The 18096-nt window shown below is 46.8% G+C and overlaps 1 protein-coding gene across 2 annotated transcripts in view; it reads right to left on the bottom strand.

The window, feature by feature from the left end:
* The window catches only part of klc1 (kinesin light chain 1), a 63121-nt gene that overhangs the window by 24147 nt on the left and 20878 nt on the right, over positions 1 to 18096 (bottom strand). For both annotated transcript variants that reach the window (XM_003214312.4, XM_016990685.2), the window contains 2 exons: positions 17670 to 17843; positions 16055 to 16154 (listed from right to left, as the gene is read on the bottom strand). In XM_003214312.4, coding sequence (XP_003214360.1) covers positions 16055 to 16154; positions 17670 to 17843 — 274 coding nt within the window. The remainder of the gene's footprint in view (positions 1 to 16054; positions 16155 to 17669; positions 17844 to 18096) is intronic.

Below are 18096 nucleotides of genomic sequence, written 5' to 3'. Positions count from 1 at the left end.
ATCATAGTGATACATTTGACATCTCATGCACAAAGCAATTATTGTTAGAAAACCAAGATCTAAGAAATATGTAAACCAACCAGCAAATGGCATAAGTTGCATAATTAAAATATATTATCCACGTTTACCTTGTCATTCTTTCTACTGTCATTACCTAACACACTATTCAGAATTCCGCAATGGCTTGCCAAATCACTGAATCATAGAAACATAGAGTTGGAAGAGACCTTGTGGGCCATCCAGTCCACCCCCTGCCAAAAAGCAGGAAAATTGCATTCAAGACACCCCCGACAGATGGCCATCCAGCCTCTGTTTAAAAGCCCCCAAAGAAGGCGCCTCCACCACACTCCGAAGCAGAGAATTCTACTGCTGAACAGCTCTTACAATTGGGAAGTTCTTCCTAATGTTCAGGTGGAATCTCCTTTCCTGCAGTTTGAAGCCATTATTCCATGTCCTAGTCTCCAGGGCAGCAGAAAACAAGCTTCCTCCCTCCTCTCTATGACTTCCCCTCACATATTAATACATGGCCATCATGTCTCCTCTCAGCCTTCTCTTCTGCAGGCTAAACATGCCCAGCTCTTTAAGCCACTCCTCAAAGAGCTTGTTCTCCAGACCCTTAGCCATTTTGATCGCCCTCCTCTGGATACATTCCAGCTTGTCAACATCTTCCTTAAGTTGCAGTGCCCAGAATTGGACACAGTATTCCAGGTGTGATCTGATCAAGGCAGAATAGAGGGGTAGCATGATTTCCCTGGACCTAGACACTATACTACTATTTATGCAGGCCAAAATCACACTGGCTTTTTTAGCAGCCATATCACATTGTAGGCTCATTTTTAACTTATTGTCCACAAGGACTCCAAGATCTTTTTCACACGAATTGCTGTCGAGCCAGGTGTCCCCCATTCTGTATCTTTGTATTTCATTTCTTTCTGCCTAAGTGGAGTATCTTGCATTTGTTAGTTTTGACCTATTTCTCTAATCTGTTAAGATTGTATTGAATTCTGCTCCTGTCTTCTGGAGTATTAGCTATCCCTCACAATTTGTTGTCATTTGAAAACCTGATGATCATGCCTTCTAACCCTTCATCTAGTCATTAATAAAGATGTTGAACAGAACCAGGCCCAGGACGGAACCCCGCAGCACTCTACTCGTCACTTCTCGTCACTTCTTTCCAGGATGAAGAGGAAGCATTGGAGAGCACCTGTTGGATTAGTTCACTTAACCAATTACAGATTCATCTAACTGTAGTTTTGCCTAGTCTACATTTGATTAGTTGTTTGCCAGAAGGTCATGGGGAACCTTGTCGAAGGCCTTAACTGAAATCCAGATACTCTACATCCATGGAGTTCCCCCCATCTACCCAGCCTGTAACTCTATGAAGAAAACCACCACCTTCATGAACCTTTTATATCAACTGAATTGGACATGGCCCTCTGTCAGAACCCTGCTACTAGAGCCTGGGTATGGCTCTGAGTTTCAAGGTCACTGACAATGTGGACTGATAAGACACCTGCATCTCGGGATCCTGAGAGGAAACGGCTGATGGACTTGGCGTGGAAAATTCGCGGGGTTTTGTTGGCTGGGAAATGCGTTTTCAAATGAGGGGGGAGGGTATATAAAGGAATGCTGGCAGACGCCTCCCATTCTTGGCTTTTTCCATGTCGATGTTTCCTGCAGTAAACTTTCTGGTGACAACACAACTAGTCTCGTGTATTCATTCAGGAGCGGCTGTAGTGAGCTGACAGCAAAGCTACACTTCCCATCCCCACAAAGGATGGTGTTCCTGAAGGAGAGGATGTTGGCGATGGAGACCACCCTGGCAATAATGTCGAGGGCTATGGAACGCCTAGCACCTTTGGCGGAGCCAGAGAAAGGAAGGGAACTTCGGACTGGCTCAATGGGGGACTTGAGCATGGGAAGCAGCCAGAGCTTCGCAGACCTCCCAGCACCAAGGGGAAGGGGAAGGGGAATGCGAAAAGAGCTCGGCGCCCGACCCAAGGCCTTGGTAAGCTTGACGCGGGTAGAGGAGAGCGACGACGAAGGGGAAAGGCCCCCAGGAATCCCAGCTACGTTCCAACCTGAAACCCCTGGTGCCCCTGGCGAATGCCGGGTGTGGCACAGGGCAACGGGAAGCAGCAGTGGGGCCTCCGGGGCCTCAAGGGGGCTTGCAACGGGCGGAACATTGGGGATTGCTGTCACAGGGACCCCAACAGAGACGAGAGGAGCTGAGGATAGAGTATGGAGGAGAGTCCTCTGAACTGGATTTTTTCCTAACCACGGTGAGGGGCTATATGGAAGACAATGCCCATACCTTTAGAACCGAGTCTAGCCGGGTCCGGGCCATCGGTGCAGTGCTGAAGAGAGGAGCAGCTAGCTGGTACGTCCAGCTGCATGCGCGGCACGACCCATGTTTGAGGTCAGTTAGGCGCTTCATGGAAGCTCTGGAGGCCTGTTTCCGAGACCCATTGGAGCAGATCCGGGCGAGGGAGAAGCTAAAGACCGTCTCCCAGGGACAGAGATCGGTATCTGAATACGCGGAGGAATTCCAGTGCCTCGCCGAAAAGGTGCCAGAATGGTCCACAGTGACCAAGACTGAGATCTTTAAGGAAGGACTCAGGCGGGAGATTCTCTCCTGGGCAGTGCACCGCGATGAGCCTGACACATTGCACGGGTGGATCCAGCTAGCAGGGCGCGTCGAGACATCGCTGGCCCAAGCGAGGAGGCACAGAGGAGGGCAGCATCAACAGCCACAGATGAAAGAGGGAAGCCGGAAGGGAGAATCGACTCCAACCGGGAGGAAAGCAGAGCCGAAAGGGAATGTGAAAGCAAGCAGGAGCGGTTGTTTTGTGTGCGGCCGACTGGGGCACAGGGCTGTCGAATGCTGGCAGAGGAAAGGAGAAGGCGGAGGTCTACCCAAACCGAAGGCCACAGCCGGCAAACGTGCAGAGGAAGAACCACCGATGAGCGACCGTTCGGGGGGGTTGGTAAGTCAGGACAAAAGAATGTTGGTAGTTCCAATTCAGCTTGAGAGTGGCAGTAAGCAAGCAACATGTAAAGCATTTATCGATTGTGGATGTTCTAGGAACATCATTATGCCTGAATTAGCAGCAGGACTAGGATGTGAAAGGACGAGCCTAGAATCCCCAATAACCTTTTCGCGGTTGGACGGATCTACGGCATCAGGATCGTTAGCCAGACACAGTGTCGAGGGCGTAAAGTGTAAGATAGGATGTTGGGAAGGAAGGGTGTCATTTGTGTTATCACAAATAGCCAGCTACAATGTTATACTGGGCATGCCATGGTTAGGGCAGGCCAACCTGCAAATCAACTGGGAAGATAAGAGCATGCATTTTGGAATAATGTTCGGAGAGGGGAGCCAGGAAGTCGAGAGGGAGCCAGGGAACAGGGGAGAGGAGGATTCCATCAGACTAGCAGAACTGGCGGAAAAATTGCCCCCAGAGTACTATGATTTTGTGGATGTGTTTGACGAGAAGGAAGCAGACAATTTTCCACCGAAGTGGAGTGTGGAAGTGAAAATAGAGCTAGTCCCAGGAGCAGAGCTCCCTAAGGCGAAATTGTATCCAATGTCGGCTAGAGAAAAGGAGGAACTGAGAAAGTATATCGATGTCAGGACCCGGGCTGCAAAGGCACCAATAACCAAACACAGAGGCCAGAATCTAACTAATATCTTTATTGAAGGAATATATAAAGTTAATAAAAGCAAGTATATGAAATAGTCCAAAAGCAGACCTTTCAGGAAAGGTCTAAATTAGTCCAAAAAAGCGATGTCCAATATGAAATATTAAGGTCCAAAGTTGTAATCCAATAACCGAAACACTCACTTTGCCAGGCAAAGTGAGGGGAGATGACAAGGTCCTTTAGTCCATAAACTTGAGCAAGGCTAGGAAATAACTTGATACTTGAAACAAGGCTTAAAACGTGGAACAAGGTAACAAGGAACAAGAACGAGGTCCGTGGAAAAACTTGGTAAAATCCGTGATACAAGGCAATGTTTAGTCCTGGGAAACAAGCAAGGTCCGTAGGTAAACAAAGGCAAAAACAGGAGCGAAGGCTGGAAAGCAGGGCAAGGCTTGAGCAGGAGCGAGGCTTGAAACGGAGCGCGCTGTCCAGACACAGCTCGCTCCGGAGGTTGACGAATTGACTCCGCGAAGTTACTTCGCGGGTAAATCACCTATATAGAGTCTAACTTTCCCGCCGAAACAGTTCTCTGGGAACCAGAAACGAAAGCTAATCTTTGAGACCAGATGTTTGACTCCTTAAGGATTCTCACGAAAAAGCAGACTTAATTGGCTGAATTCTTGGCTGCTATCCTCGCACTCCTGCGCGAAGCAGCTTCCAAACCTCTCTGTTGTTTACAAAACTCATGGCGGGAGAACACAGGAGAAGTGGGCTCCGGATTTGTTTGACATACTTCTGGGTCACAACTCTCTTGCAGGTGCAAGGTTCCCAGATCTGCCTGAGAAAGATCTGGCTGGGAAGATTCCAGTTCAGACTGGGAAGGTAAAAAACCCAAGTTTTCTTCATCATCAGGCATTATAGTGTCATAAGCAGGACTACAAGGCCCATGAGTCATCACACTATCCCCCTCCTCAGGGCCCCTCCCAAACTGGGACTCTCTCCCCGAAGCGCGAGGCCGCGGTTTGGTGGGATAGGTCTGATGAAAGCGACGGGTTAGATCAGGAGCGTGAACTGTGGAGGCGTCTTCCCAAGAGCGCTCCTCAGGGCCAAAACCCACCCAGTCAATGAGATATTGCAGGCGGCGGCGGTGAAAGCGAGAATCTAAAATGTCCTCAACCTCGAACTCCTCCTCCCCATTCATCAAAACAGGAGGGGGAGCCGGTTGGTCTGTATCAGGACGCACACCATCCGCCGGAAGGAGCAGGGAACGGTGAAACACTGGGTGAATGCGCATTGAACGCGGAAGTTGGAGTTTGAAAGTCACGGGGTTTAATTGCGCCACCACTGGATAAGGGCCAATGAAACGGGCATCTAACTTCCGGCAAGGGCGGTGGGAGGGCAGAAAGCGAGTGGACAGGAAAACCCGATCTCCTACCTTGATTTCGGGGCCCGGCTGGCGATGTTTGTCAGCGTGGCGTTTATAGTCCTCCTTGGCTTGGTCCAGTTGTTGGAGCAAAAGTTGTTGTACCGCTGTGAGTTCCTGCAGCCAATCCTCTGCTGCGGGAACTTCTGAAGTTTCAATGACAGGGGGAAAGAAACGTGGGTGGAAGCCGTAGTTTGCAAAGAACGGCGTTTCTTTTGTAGAAGCTTGAACTCCATTGTTATAAGCAAACTCTGACAGTGGTAACAGAGAAGCCCAATTGTCCTGTTGATAGTTTACATAACAGCGAAGATACTGCTCCAAGGTGGCATTGGTGCGCTCCGTTTGCCCATCTGTTTGAGGATGATGAGCTGAAGATAAGCGAGAGTCTATGCCCAATAGTTTTTGTAGTGCCTTCCAAAAACGAGAGGTGAATTGAGATCCACGGTCTGTGACTAAACTCTTGGGCAATCCATGTAGTTTGAAAACATGTTGAAGGAATAGATCTGCAGTCTCTTTGGCCGTGGGGAGACCTTCACAGGGTATGAAATGGGCTAACTTGGTGAAAAGGTCCACCACCACTAGGATCGTGGTGAATCCACAGGAAGGTGGTAGGTCAGTGATGAAATCCGCAGAAATTATTTCCCATGGGCGAGATGGGGTAGGAAGGGGATGTAGAAGCCCTGAGGGTTTCTCCCTTCTTATCTTGGAGCGCTGGCATACTGGGCAGGTGTTGACATATTTTTCCACATCCTTGCGGATCTTGGGCCACCAAAAATCCCTTAGGATCAGATGCATGGTTTTAAATAGTCCGAAATGCCCTGCTGGTTTGCAGTCATGACACAGACGAAGCGTTTTTTCCCTGCCCGGTCCGGGTGGGATATAAACATGATTTCTATAGCAAAGCAGTCCATCTTTAAGCGAAAAGGGAAAATGCAGACCTTGACGAAGTTGGTCCTGCGCCCAGGTATCTGCTTGCTGACTAGCCCTGATTTCTTGAGCACAGATGGGTCCTGGAGTAGAGGAAGTTGAATCAATGGGAGTGGATTTGGTGTTCCCCACTGTGAGCGTGGCAAAGTTCTCGGGTTGTAGTAGTTGGGATTCAAAGGTCTCCTTGCGTCCTGCAGCGTATTCCGGTTTACGTGACAGGGCGTCTGCTTGCTTGGTTTGGGCTGGGGTCACATAATGGATCTGGAAGTTGAAACGTTCAAAGAATAAAGCCCAACGTTGCTGCCTCTGATTTAGTTTACGGGCAGTTCTTAGATGTTCTAGATTTCGATGATCAGTGTGGACTTCAATGGGAAATTTGGCCCCTTCTAGCCAATGTCTCCAAGTTTCAAAGGCTGCCTTTATGGCCAGTAGTTCCTTTTCCCAAATGGTGTAATTTCTCTCTGGTGTGGTTAGTTGACGGGAGTAAAAGGCACAGGGATGAAGGTGGTCTCCCACCGGTTGTAAGAGTACAGCCCCAATTGCCACATCCGAGGCGTCCGCTTGCACAACAAAAGGGGTTCCAGGATCTGGGTGCTGTAGAATTGGCTGGGACGTGAATAATTTCTTTAGTTGCTGAAACCCTTTCTCTGCTTGATCAGTCCAGCGGAAGGGCTGTTTTCCACGGATGCAGCTAGTGATTGGGTCAGACCAGCGGGCAAAATCTGGAATGAACTTGCGGTAATAGTTCGCGAACCCCAAGAAACGCTGCACCTCTTTCTTGTTAGTTGGCGCCCGCCATTCCAATACTGCTGAAACCTTGGCTGGATCCATGGAGAGCCCTAGAGGCGAGATACGGTAGCCAAGGAAATCTACCTCTTGTAGATCGAAAGCGCATTTTTCCAACTTGGCATAAAGTCCATGATCTCGCAAACGTTGTAACACCATTTTGACGTGGTTCTCATGTTCTGATTGTGATCTAGAAAACACCAAAAAATCGTCCAGGTAGATTATCAAGAACCGATCTAGATAGTCCTGAAAAATATCATTGACAAAATGCTGGAACGTTGCGGGGGCTCCGCATAATCCATAATTCATAACTCGGGACTCGAATAATCCGAATTTAGTCTGAAAGGCAGTCTTCCACTCGTCCCCTTCTCTGATGCGAACTAGATTATAAGCCCCTCGAAGATCCAGCTTGGTGTAGACCTTGGCTCCTCGAAGTCGGTCCAGTAGATCCGAGATTAAGGGCAGGGGATAACTGTTCCGCTTGGTGATATTGTTCAATGCTCTGTAGTCCACCACCAAGCGTAATTCCCCTGACTTCTTCTTCACAAACATTACTGGGGAGGCGGCTGGGGATTGAGAGGGTCTGATGAATCCCTTGCGAAGGTTTGTCTCTATGAATTCCCTGAGAGCTTCTTGCTCCGGTTCAGTCAGGGAGTATAGGTGCCCTCGCGGGATCGGGGCCCCCTCCACTAAGTCAATGGCACAGTCATAAGGTCTATGTGGAGGTAATTTCTCGGCTTCTTTTTCATTGAATACATCCCAATACTCGGAGTACTTCTTGGGCAGGGTGATGATGGGCTCGGTCTCTGTGGCATGGCAAACCTTGGCTACGAGGCAATGGTTTTGGCAGTACTTTGAAGCAAATTGCAGTTCTCTGTTGGACCAGGAGATGTTTGGGTCGTGGAGAGTCAGCCACGGGATTCCCAAAATCACAGGGAAATGGGGAACCTCGGTAACAAAGAAAGAAATCTCTTCCATATGTTCCCTTATCCACATCCTGGTGGGTTCTGACCACTGGCTTACGGGCCCCGTCTTGAGGGGGCGGCCGTCTATGGCTTGCACCACACGGGCATTCTTGAAGTCATGATATTGTAATCCCAGAGAGTCGGCATACTCTCTGTCAATGAAGTTGTTGGTGGCTCCGGAGTCTATCATGGCGTGGATCATGACGGGTCCCCTTTTTGCTGACCATAAGGTGACCACTAGAAGGAACAGGACCCCGGTTGGCGGCTCTTGGATGGGTTTTCTGACCGGGTTGGCGAGCCTCTCTACGCCCGGTCGTTGGCTTCCCCCGCCGGCTGTGTGCCAGCCGCCTCAGACGCCTTCGTCTCCGTGGAGGACGCCGCCGCAAGACGGGCGGCGGGTTTCCCTTTGGCTGGACACTCTCTGGCGAAGTGGCCCCCATTTCCGCAATACCAGCAGAGATTTAAGCGTTGGCGACGGGCCTTCTCGGCGGCATCTAACCTGGGTCGCACGTTGCCCAACTGCATCGGCACCTCCTCGCTCCCTCTGGGGTATGGGGTTGGTGGTGGGGGTCTCCACACTGGACGCGGCTGGACGCTGGCGGGAGCGGGGGGTTTTGCCCCAGTTCTACCGCTCTGACCACGTACCCATTGTTTCCTGTTGGCAATCAAGACTTCAGCCCGTAAACATTGGTCAATGAGTGCTTCGAGGGACTGGGGAGGGTCCACCTTGGAGATTTCTTCCAGCATTTCAATGTTGAGACCCTCCCGAAATTGCCCCCTGAGGGCTACATCGTTCCAGCCGGTGCTGTGGGCCAGCACTCGGAACTCAGCTATGTACTGAGACATGGGTCTGTCTCCTTGAAAGAGGCGCCGGAGTTTATGGCCGGCTGCCTCCAAATTGTCCTCGATTCCCCAGGTCTCCTTAAGGTGATCCAAGAAGCGTTGCGCTGTTCTTAGATGGGAAGAGGCTTGATCGAATAGGGCCGTCGCCCAGCTGGCCGCTGGTCCGTCTAGAAGGCTGTAAACCCACGCCACCTTGATGTCTTCTTGGGGAAACTCGGCGGCACGGGCCTCTAGGTAAGCCTGGCACTGGCGGCGGAAAACTTGGACCTTGGAAGCTTCTCCAGAAAACTTAGTTGGCAACGCCATGGCCGGGAGGCGGACTCCGCGCTCCCTCAATCCTTTTATTTCTCCATCCTGCGCGTTGAGTCTGTCACGGATGCGATCCACTTCATCTTTGCTGATGGTGTAGCTGAGCGGCTGCCCAGCCGGCGCGGCTCCGGTCGACATTCTGGCCTTGGTTAATTGGTGCTTATGGGTGGCGGAGTCAAACTGTCAGGACCCGGGCTGCAAAGGCACCAATAACCAAACACAGAGGCCAGAATCTAACTAATATCTTTATTGAAGGAATATATAAAGTTAATAAAAGCAAGTATATGAAATAGTCCAAAAGCAGACCTTTCAGGAAAGGTCTAAATTAGTCCAAAAAAGCGATGTCCAATATGAAATATTAAGGTCCAAAGTTGTAATCCAATAACCGAAACACTCACTTTGCCAGGCAAAGTGAGGGGAGATGACAAGGTCCTTTAGTCCATAAACTTGAGCAAGGCTAGGAAATAACTTGATACTTGAAACAAGGCTTAAAACGTGGAACAAGGTAACAAGGAACAAGAACGAGGTCCGTGGAAAAACTTGGTAAAATCCGTGATACAAGGCAATGTTTAGTCCTGGGAAACAAGCAAGGTCCGTAGGTAAACAAAGGCAAAAACAGGAGCGAAGGCTGGAAAGCAGGGCAAGGCTTGAGCAGGAGCGAGGCTTGAAACGGAGCGCGCTGTCCAGACACAGCTCGCTCCGGAGGTTGACGAATTGACTCCGCGAAGTTACTTCGCGGGTAAATCACCTATATAGAGTCTAACTTTCCCGCCGAAACAGTTCTCTGGGAACCAGAAACGAAAGCTAATCTTTGAGACCAGATGTTTGACTCCTTAAGGATTCTCACGAAAAAGCAGACTTAATTGGCTGAATTCTTGGCTGCTATCCTCGCACTCCTGCGCGAAGCAGCTTCCAAACCTCTCTGTTGTTTACAAAACTCATGGCGGGAGAACACAGGAGAAGTGGGCTCCGGATTTGTTTGACATACTTCTGGGTCACAACTCTCTTGCAGGTGCAAGGTTCCCAGATCTGCCTGAGAAAGATCTGGCTGGGAAGATTCCAGTTCAGACTGGGAAGGTAAAAAACCCAAGTTTTCTTCATCATCAGGCATTATAGTGTCATAAGCAGGACTACAAGGCCCATGAGTCATCACAATCGATAAGAACCTAGCGAGGGGTTTCATCGAGCACTCAAATTCTCCTTTAGGAGCACCCGTGTTGTTTAGGTGGAAAAAGGACCAATCGTTGAGGCTCTGCATTGACTACAGAGGCCTGAACGCAATCAGTACTGTAAATAAATACCCCATACCTTTAGTGAAGGATTTGATTGCCCAGTTGTCAGAGGGGAAGATATTCACCAAGTTAAATTTGATTGAAGCATATCATAAATTGCAAATCAAACCAGAGGACAGGTGGAAGACGGCCTTCTCCTGCACATTCGGTCTGTATAATTATTGCGTCCTCCCTTTTGGACTGAGTGGAGGTGGGGCAGCGTTCATGCAATTGATCAACAAAGTGTTGCATCCATTACTGTACAGGGGAGTTTTTGTTTTTCTGGATGATATATTAATAATGTCTCAGAGCAGGGAGCAACACGTGAAACTGGTTAGGGAAGTCCTCCAAAAGTTGAGGGAAGCGAGGCTGTACGCGAAGCTAGCCAAGTGCGAGTTCAACAGAGACCAAATAGACTTTCTAGGGTATAGGATTTCCCCCCAGGGAGTGGCAATGGACCCTGCGAAAGTAGAAGATATAAGGGGGTGGGAAGCCCCCAAAACGCGGAAACAGCTGCAATCCTTTCTGGGGTTTGCAAACTTCTACAGGACATTCATTAAGGACTTTGCGCGCCTCACTTTACCATTAACTGACTTGTTAAAGATGAAAGGGAGGGGGGAAACAGCCAAAGTGAAGGCCCCTGGGGCCAAACTGACCTGGACATTGGAATGCCAGGAGGCTTTCGAAGCTCTTAAGAAGCGATCACAGAGGAGCCCATTCTACAACACCCTGACATGTCTAAAGCATTTGTGATACATTGTGATGCATCAGACTGTGCATATGGGGCAGTTTTGCTACAGAAGGACGAAGGGGGGAATCTAAAACCATGTGGCTATTTGTTGAAAAAGTTTAGTGAAACAGAGAAAAACTGGCCAATCTGGGAGAGGGAGGCCTTAGCAATTTTGAAGGCATTAGAGTGCTGGAGACACTTCCTGGAAGTGGGATCACGTTAGAGGTGTGGTCTGACCACAAAAATTTGTAATACCTGAGATCCCCTCGCAAACTGTCAGCGAAGCAAATAAGGTGGGCCCAATACTTTAGCCGCTTTGATTTCAAGCTAAAGTTCTTCCAAGGGAAACACAACATACTGGCTGACGCTCTTTCTCGGATGCCCCAGCATGGGGGAGGATTTCAGGAATTTGAGGGAAGTATTTTCCTAGATAAGCAATGGGGCCTGGCAGTGTTAACTCGAGCACAGGCAACTAGAGAAAACAAATGTACTGCCATTTCCACAGGGGGAGGGGAAATGTGGGAAGGAGAGTTGAAGCGAGCATACGGGGAGGACGTCTGGTTACAAACGAACAAGGACAGGGGGGAACTGTGTGGGGATTTGGTGTTTGTAAATAAGAAATTGTACATTCCTGAAAGTTTGAGGCAAGAGATGCTGAGAAAATGCCATGATAACAAGGGTGCAGGTCATCTGGGACCTACCAGGACAATTAAACTGTTAGCCAAACAATGCTGGTGGCCCGGAATGAGGAAAGACGCTAGGCTGTACGTCACTCAGTGTGGATTGTGTGCTGAGAGCAAAACACCACCTGGAAAACCCCAGGGGCTCTTGCAAAAGGTGGTGGAACCCACGAGACCATGGGAATGCGTGGCAATGGATTTTGTCAGCGAGCTACCCCCCAGCAAAGGCCACAGGTACATTTGGACAATATTGGACCTCTTCTCAAAACAAGTGCATTTTGTAGCCCTGCCGAAACTCCCTTCTGCTGAAAAACTTGCTGATTTGTATGTAAAGCATGTCTATCGCTGTGATGTCTCATGGGCCTTGTAGTCCCGTTCCTAGTGCTATTGTGGCAGATGAGGAGGAAAACATGGGTTTTCCACCGGTTCAGTTTGAAACGGAGCCTCTCCACCTGGAGGATGTTTGTCCTCAGGAAGTTACCCAAACAAGCTTTGGGCAGAATTCTCCCCCGTTTTCCCGAAAGGACAATTATAATAGAGATAGAGGAGTCAGGGAGGCTAATCGCCGGAGTCTCAGAATCGCTGCCAAACAACTAGCTGATTAAGTCTGCTTCCCTTGGGAAATTCTAAGGAGTCATGCATCTGGACAGAGTTGGGTTTCGCTTCTTGTTCTCCAGGGAAAGTGTTCTGTTGGCGGGAAAACAAGACCCTATATAGGGGTTTTGCCGCAAGGGGAACCTTGCGGAGTCAATTGATCAGCTTGAGAGAGAGATCATGTGTGGACTTCATACTCCTTGTTCCCTGCTTCCCGGATCTAGTTTCAAGTCTTGCCTTGTCTCACGTTTTGCCACGGACCTTGTTTCATGCTTCAAGTTGCCACGTTTCAAGTCTTTGATCCAGCCAAGAATCAAGCTCATGATCCAGCCTTGTTGTCAAGCTTCAATGGACTAAAAGACCTTTTCATCTCCCCACACTATTGCTTGGCAAAGTGTGTGTTTCGGTTAATGGATTATAACTTTGAACTCTAATATCTTATATTGGACAATATTTTCCTGGACTATATTTGGCCTTTCCTGAAAGGTCTGCTTCTGAACTATATTCTTCACTTGTTTTTATTGACTTTAAATAATTCTTTAATAAAGATATTAGATAGAATCTGGTCTCTGCGCATGGTTATTGGTGCTCTGCAGCCTGGGTCCTGACAATCGCCTACATGGATGTCCTGACAAAATAATTAGTGACCGTGGAGTCCAGTTTACTGCTAAATTCTGGGGAAAATTCTTACAGCTCTTGGGAGCAGAAAGGAATCTGAGCTCAGCCTTCCATCCCATGACCAATGGGGGGGTCGAACGCACTCAGCAAACACTGTGTCAATTTTTGAGAATGTACACAAACTATAGACAGGATGATTGGGCAGAACTACTACCTTTTGCTGAAATGGCGTTTAACGGGGCTGTACATTCGGCTACAGGTCGTTCCCCGTTCGAAATAGTGTACGGACAGGATGTGGCACCATTCCCCAGACTACCCGGGTGGAGGGAAGGAGAGGGTCAAACAGACGAGGAGTGGCCGGCCAAAATCAAGCAAGGGTGGCAGGACGTGGTGAAGGCACTACGAGAAACGCAAAGGAAGTACAAACTCTTTGCTGATCGTAGGCGCCGAGAAGGGGACGAATTGGGGATCTAGTTTGGCCGAGTACAAAAAATCTGAAGTTGGGATTTCCATCGAAGAAACTGGCACCACGCTATATAGGGCCATTCGGAGTTACAAAAAGGGTAAATGAAGTAACCTATCAGCTGAGGTTGCCCAAGGATTTAGGGAAAGTACACCCGGTGTTTCACTGCAGCCTTTTGAAAAAATACAAAGGAACATTGGACAGCGGAGAACAATAGTTGTATTTAATCTTTCTCTTTCAGGACGAAGGGGAGGAGGACACCATGTCAGAACCCTGCTACTAGAGCCTGGGTATGGCTCTGAGTTTCAGGGTCACTGACAATGTGGACTGATAAGACACCTGCATCTCGGGGTCCTGAGAAGAAATGGCTGATGGACTTGGCGGGGAAAATTCGCGGGGTTTTGTTGGGCGGGAAATGCGTTTTCAAATGAGGGGGGAGGGTATATAAAGGAATGCTGGCAGACGCCTCCCATTCTTGGCTTTTTCCATGTCGAGGTTTCCTGCAGTAAACTTTCTGGTGACAACACAGTTAGGCTCGTGTATTCATTCAGGAGCAGCTGTAGTGAGCCGACAGCCCTCAATAAATTTAAAAATGGCAAAGCAGCTGGTCTAGATGATCTACGGATGGAACAAATTAAGAACTTTGGCCCAAAAGCAAGGTGCTGGCTGCTGAAGACGATGAACAACTGCATTGCATCCTGTCAGATTCCCAAAATCTGGCGGAAAGCAAGTCATAGCCATTTTGAAACCAGGTAAAGACCGTAATGACCCAAAAAGCTATAGACCAATCTCCTTGTTGTGCCATCTTTACAAAGTTCTGGAGAGACTTCTTTTGAATAGAATTATTGAAAAAATAGACCCATGTTTGATTCCAGAGCAAGCTGGCTTCAGGAAAGGCAAAAGCTGCACATCAAAAGTGTTGAATCTGACTCAGCACATTACAGGAGCTGTCTTCATAGACCTGTTAGCAGCTTCTGACACTGTTAAACCATAGCCTTCTCCTGAGAAAAACTTATATCACAAAGGACTATGACCTCACCCGCTTCATAGGAAATCTGCTACAAAACAGGAGCTTTTTTGTTGAATCCCACGGTCAGAGAAGCAGATGGCAAAACAGAAGAACGGCCTCTCTCAGGGGAGCATGCTTGCTCCATCAATGTTTACCATTTACACAAATGACCAGCCACTGCTGGGAGGGACAGAGAGTTTCATCTATGCTGACGATCGTGCCATCACCACCCAAGCAGGGAGCTTTGAAATGGTTGAAGAGAAGCTCTCTGAAGCTTTAGGTGCTCTTACTGCCTATTACAGGGAAAATCAGCTGATCCCTAATCCATCTAAAACACAGACGTGTGCTTTCCACCTTAAGAACAGACAAGCATCTCGCGCTCTGAGGATTACCTGGGAAGGAATCCCACTGGAGCATTGAAGTACACCAAAATACTTGGGAGTTACCCTGGACCGTGCTCTGCCTTACAAGAAGCACTGCTTTACTAGCAAGCAAAACGTAGGTGCTAGAAATAACATCGTATGAAAGCTGACTGGCACAATCTGGGGATCACAACCAGACACAATAAAGACATCTGCCCTTGCGCTTTGCTACTCCGCTGCTGAATACGCATGCCCAGTGTGGAATACATCTCACCACGTTAAAACAGTGGATGTGGCTCTTAATGAGACATGCCGCATTATCACAGGATGTCTACGTCCTACACCGCTGGAGAAATTATACTGCTTAGCCGGCACTGCACCACCTGACATCCGCTGGGAAGTAGCAGCCAACAATGAAAGGACCAAGGCATTGACATCTCCAGCCTTAAATCAAGAAATAACTTTCTAAGATCTACAGAGATACTTGCAGGAACACCTCAGCAAGCGAGAGTCCAAAAGTGGCAGGCTATAACCCAGAACCTTAATCAGTGGTTGACTCCAGAGAGACTCCCCGCTGGGCACACAGAAGACTGGGCAACTTGGAAGGCGCTGAACAGACTGCTCTCTGGCACCACGAGATGCAGAGCCAACCTTAAGAAATGGGGCTACAAAGTGGAGTCCGCAACATGCGACTGTGGAGAAGAGCAAACCACAGACCATCTACTGCAATGCATTCTGAGACCTGCTACATGCACAATGGAGGACCTTCTAACAGCAACACCAGAGGCACTCCAAGTGGCCAGCTACTGGGCAAAAGACATTTAGTATTAATGCAAAGTTTTTTTTCTTTAAAAAAATCTCCATGTTTGCAAATCCATTACAACTTGTACCCTCGGTTCACTTCTGACACGAGAAATAAATAACTCTTTCAAAAAAAGAGATGAGATTAGTCTGGCGTGACTTGTTTTTGATAAATCCATATTGACTATTAGCGATGACCACATTCATTTCTAAGTGTTTGCAGACCACTTCCTTAATTATCTTTTCCAGAATCTTGCTTGGTATCAATGTGAGTCTGGCCAGACGATAATTATTTGGGTCGTCCTTTTTCCACAATTTTGTCAGAGTTGCAACAAAATTGATGTGATAGTATTTGCTATTTAAAGCAAAGAAGTCCATGCTATCTCAATTCCCTTATGTTCCAGCTGCTTTTGAAAATGCGCCTTAATTCTGAATATAATTTGCCATGAAATATGGAAAAGCTGTTTGATAAGTACAGCAATATGTGATCCATGAAACTAATTTTGAGTTTCTTTTGCTCCGGACAAATAAGTGACCAAGTGTTAAGATGACATTCCCTTATTTGGACAAAATTCATTATCTTCATTAGCTCAATTTCTCAGATATTTTTCTTCATAATACGAATATTTACCATCTACAGAGCCAAATTCCCTTTCATGGGCACGAGTTAGGATCTCTTTATACAAAGTTTCTGCTTGCTTAAATTTCCCTTGCTTCAGGTAGCAGGATGCCTGGAAAACATAACATATGTATAGTAAGCTTTAAATTAACTTCTCAGTATTAAGATACATTAAATTAATTAAATAGATAATCAGGTATATTTTTTGAAAACTAACATTAAGAATGGGGGTGAGACAACAGGAAGTGAAGGGAAATTCATTCTTGAAAGAATTATCATGGGAAAAGGTGTCTCCACTGGAGCTTTATTACCAATTGTTTCCATAAGAAGCCAATTTTTTCAAAATTCAATGATCACAGGGACAGCAAGTAAGGTGAAATCTTCTGAGCAAGGGGAGCAAAATGAACATCACAGTGGCATTAACCATTATGCTATCCAAAATTTAAAATATGTATATTTTGGCTGGAGTAACACTTAAAAATGTACGTGTTCCAACTTACATACAAATTCAACTTAAGAACAAACCAACAGAACCTATCTTGTTTGTAACCCAGGGACTGCCTGTATGTTCTGAACACAAAGCTATATTATGAATAAATGTGTTTTTGTATCTGCAGAAGGTGTCTGTGAATTACAAAAAGCAACTTTACACCAAATCAGATCACCGTTCCATCTGAAAGAGTGCACCAGGGTTGGGAACATCCAGTCCATGGATTAGGGAAAACCTTGTCTTCCTTAATCCTGAGGCACATACTGTGTTAGTTTTCCTAAAGAAATCAGTAAATTCCATGATCCTGTGTGCAAGAAAGTAGTAACAGCACCCAGTGTAAGAATACAAGCCAGATGTGGCTTCAAAGTCCACCTTACTATTGGTCCCAATGCACTTTGTAAGAGTGAATTAGGTCCCAGTCTAGAGCAGCAGCTCCCAACCTTTGTTGAGTTGCAATTCTATTTTATAGAGGCAAAGTGACCGGCGACCCTGATACATTAAAAATAAGCTTTTTAACAGGGTAAATGAAAACACACAGTATAATATAATACAAAATAATGTTAATCTACGGCATAATAAATGTGATGATTGAAATTGTAATTCATTAACAAGGTTAAAAATTCACAATTGAGTTTTTGTTAATGGCAACCTCATGTCATCCTCAGCATTTAATCTATTTCTTGTTTTGGATTTCAATTGAAGAAGTGTTGAAAATCTGTTCTCACAAGTATGTAGAAGCAAAGGGGAGTACAATTCTAAATGCAACCATGGTGATATTTGGTTTATGTGATTTTTTGTTTTTACTTTTTAAAATTTTCAGATCACCACTGCCAGGCGACACCACATTCGGGGGTGAAATCCATGGGTTGTTGGGAACCACTGGTCTAAAGATTATGGAAGGCCTATAGTATGTAGTCTGACTGGTTTTTAGGCTTCTGTTACATCTTGCTCTAAAATACTGTGCAAACAAAACAAAACTTGTACAAAATTTGCTTGATTTGTTTAATATAATGCCTGTATGGAATAGCATGAACACCAGCAATTATGTTTGTTTGATTCATAGTTTCCTGGATCCCATTCAGCAGATAAAATACAGAATTTAATTTCTCAGTGCTTGCTCCCACTGCTCAGACTTACCAAGTTATTCTTTGTCTTTGCAACATTGGGGTCATCTGGTCCCAACTTAGTTTGGTAGATTTCAAGTGCTCGTTGATAGTAGTATTCCACTTCTTCATATTTACCCTGGTTCTGACATAGTAAGGCCAAATTATTTAATTGTTTGGCAACATCTGGATGATCTTTCCCCAGGACCTACAAATAAAGACATAAAACATTAACACCTTTGTACATACCCAACGAAAGCTACCCATCTAATTTTAATACAATTGTTGATCCTAAGTTGAATGTGACCTAGCAGTGTGATGTTGCACCAAAAAAGGCAAATGCCAGTATTATTTTAGCCTTTATTAGTAGAACCATAATTTCCTATCAAGTTACAGTCCCACTATATTCTGTGTTAAATAGGCTTCAGCTGGAGTATTGTGTTAAGTTCTAGGCATCTCAT

The sequence above is a fragment of the Anolis carolinensis genome, chromosome 1, assembly GCF_035594765.1.
Source record: "Anolis carolinensis isolate JA03-04 chromosome 1, rAnoCar3.1.pri, whole genome shotgun sequence".
Lineage (NCBI taxonomy): Eukaryota > Metazoa > Chordata > Lepidosauria > Squamata > Dactyloidae > Anolis > Anolis carolinensis.
The sequence above is the reverse complement of the archived record's forward strand: the minus strand, read 5'-3'. Positions and strand labels throughout refer to the sequence as shown.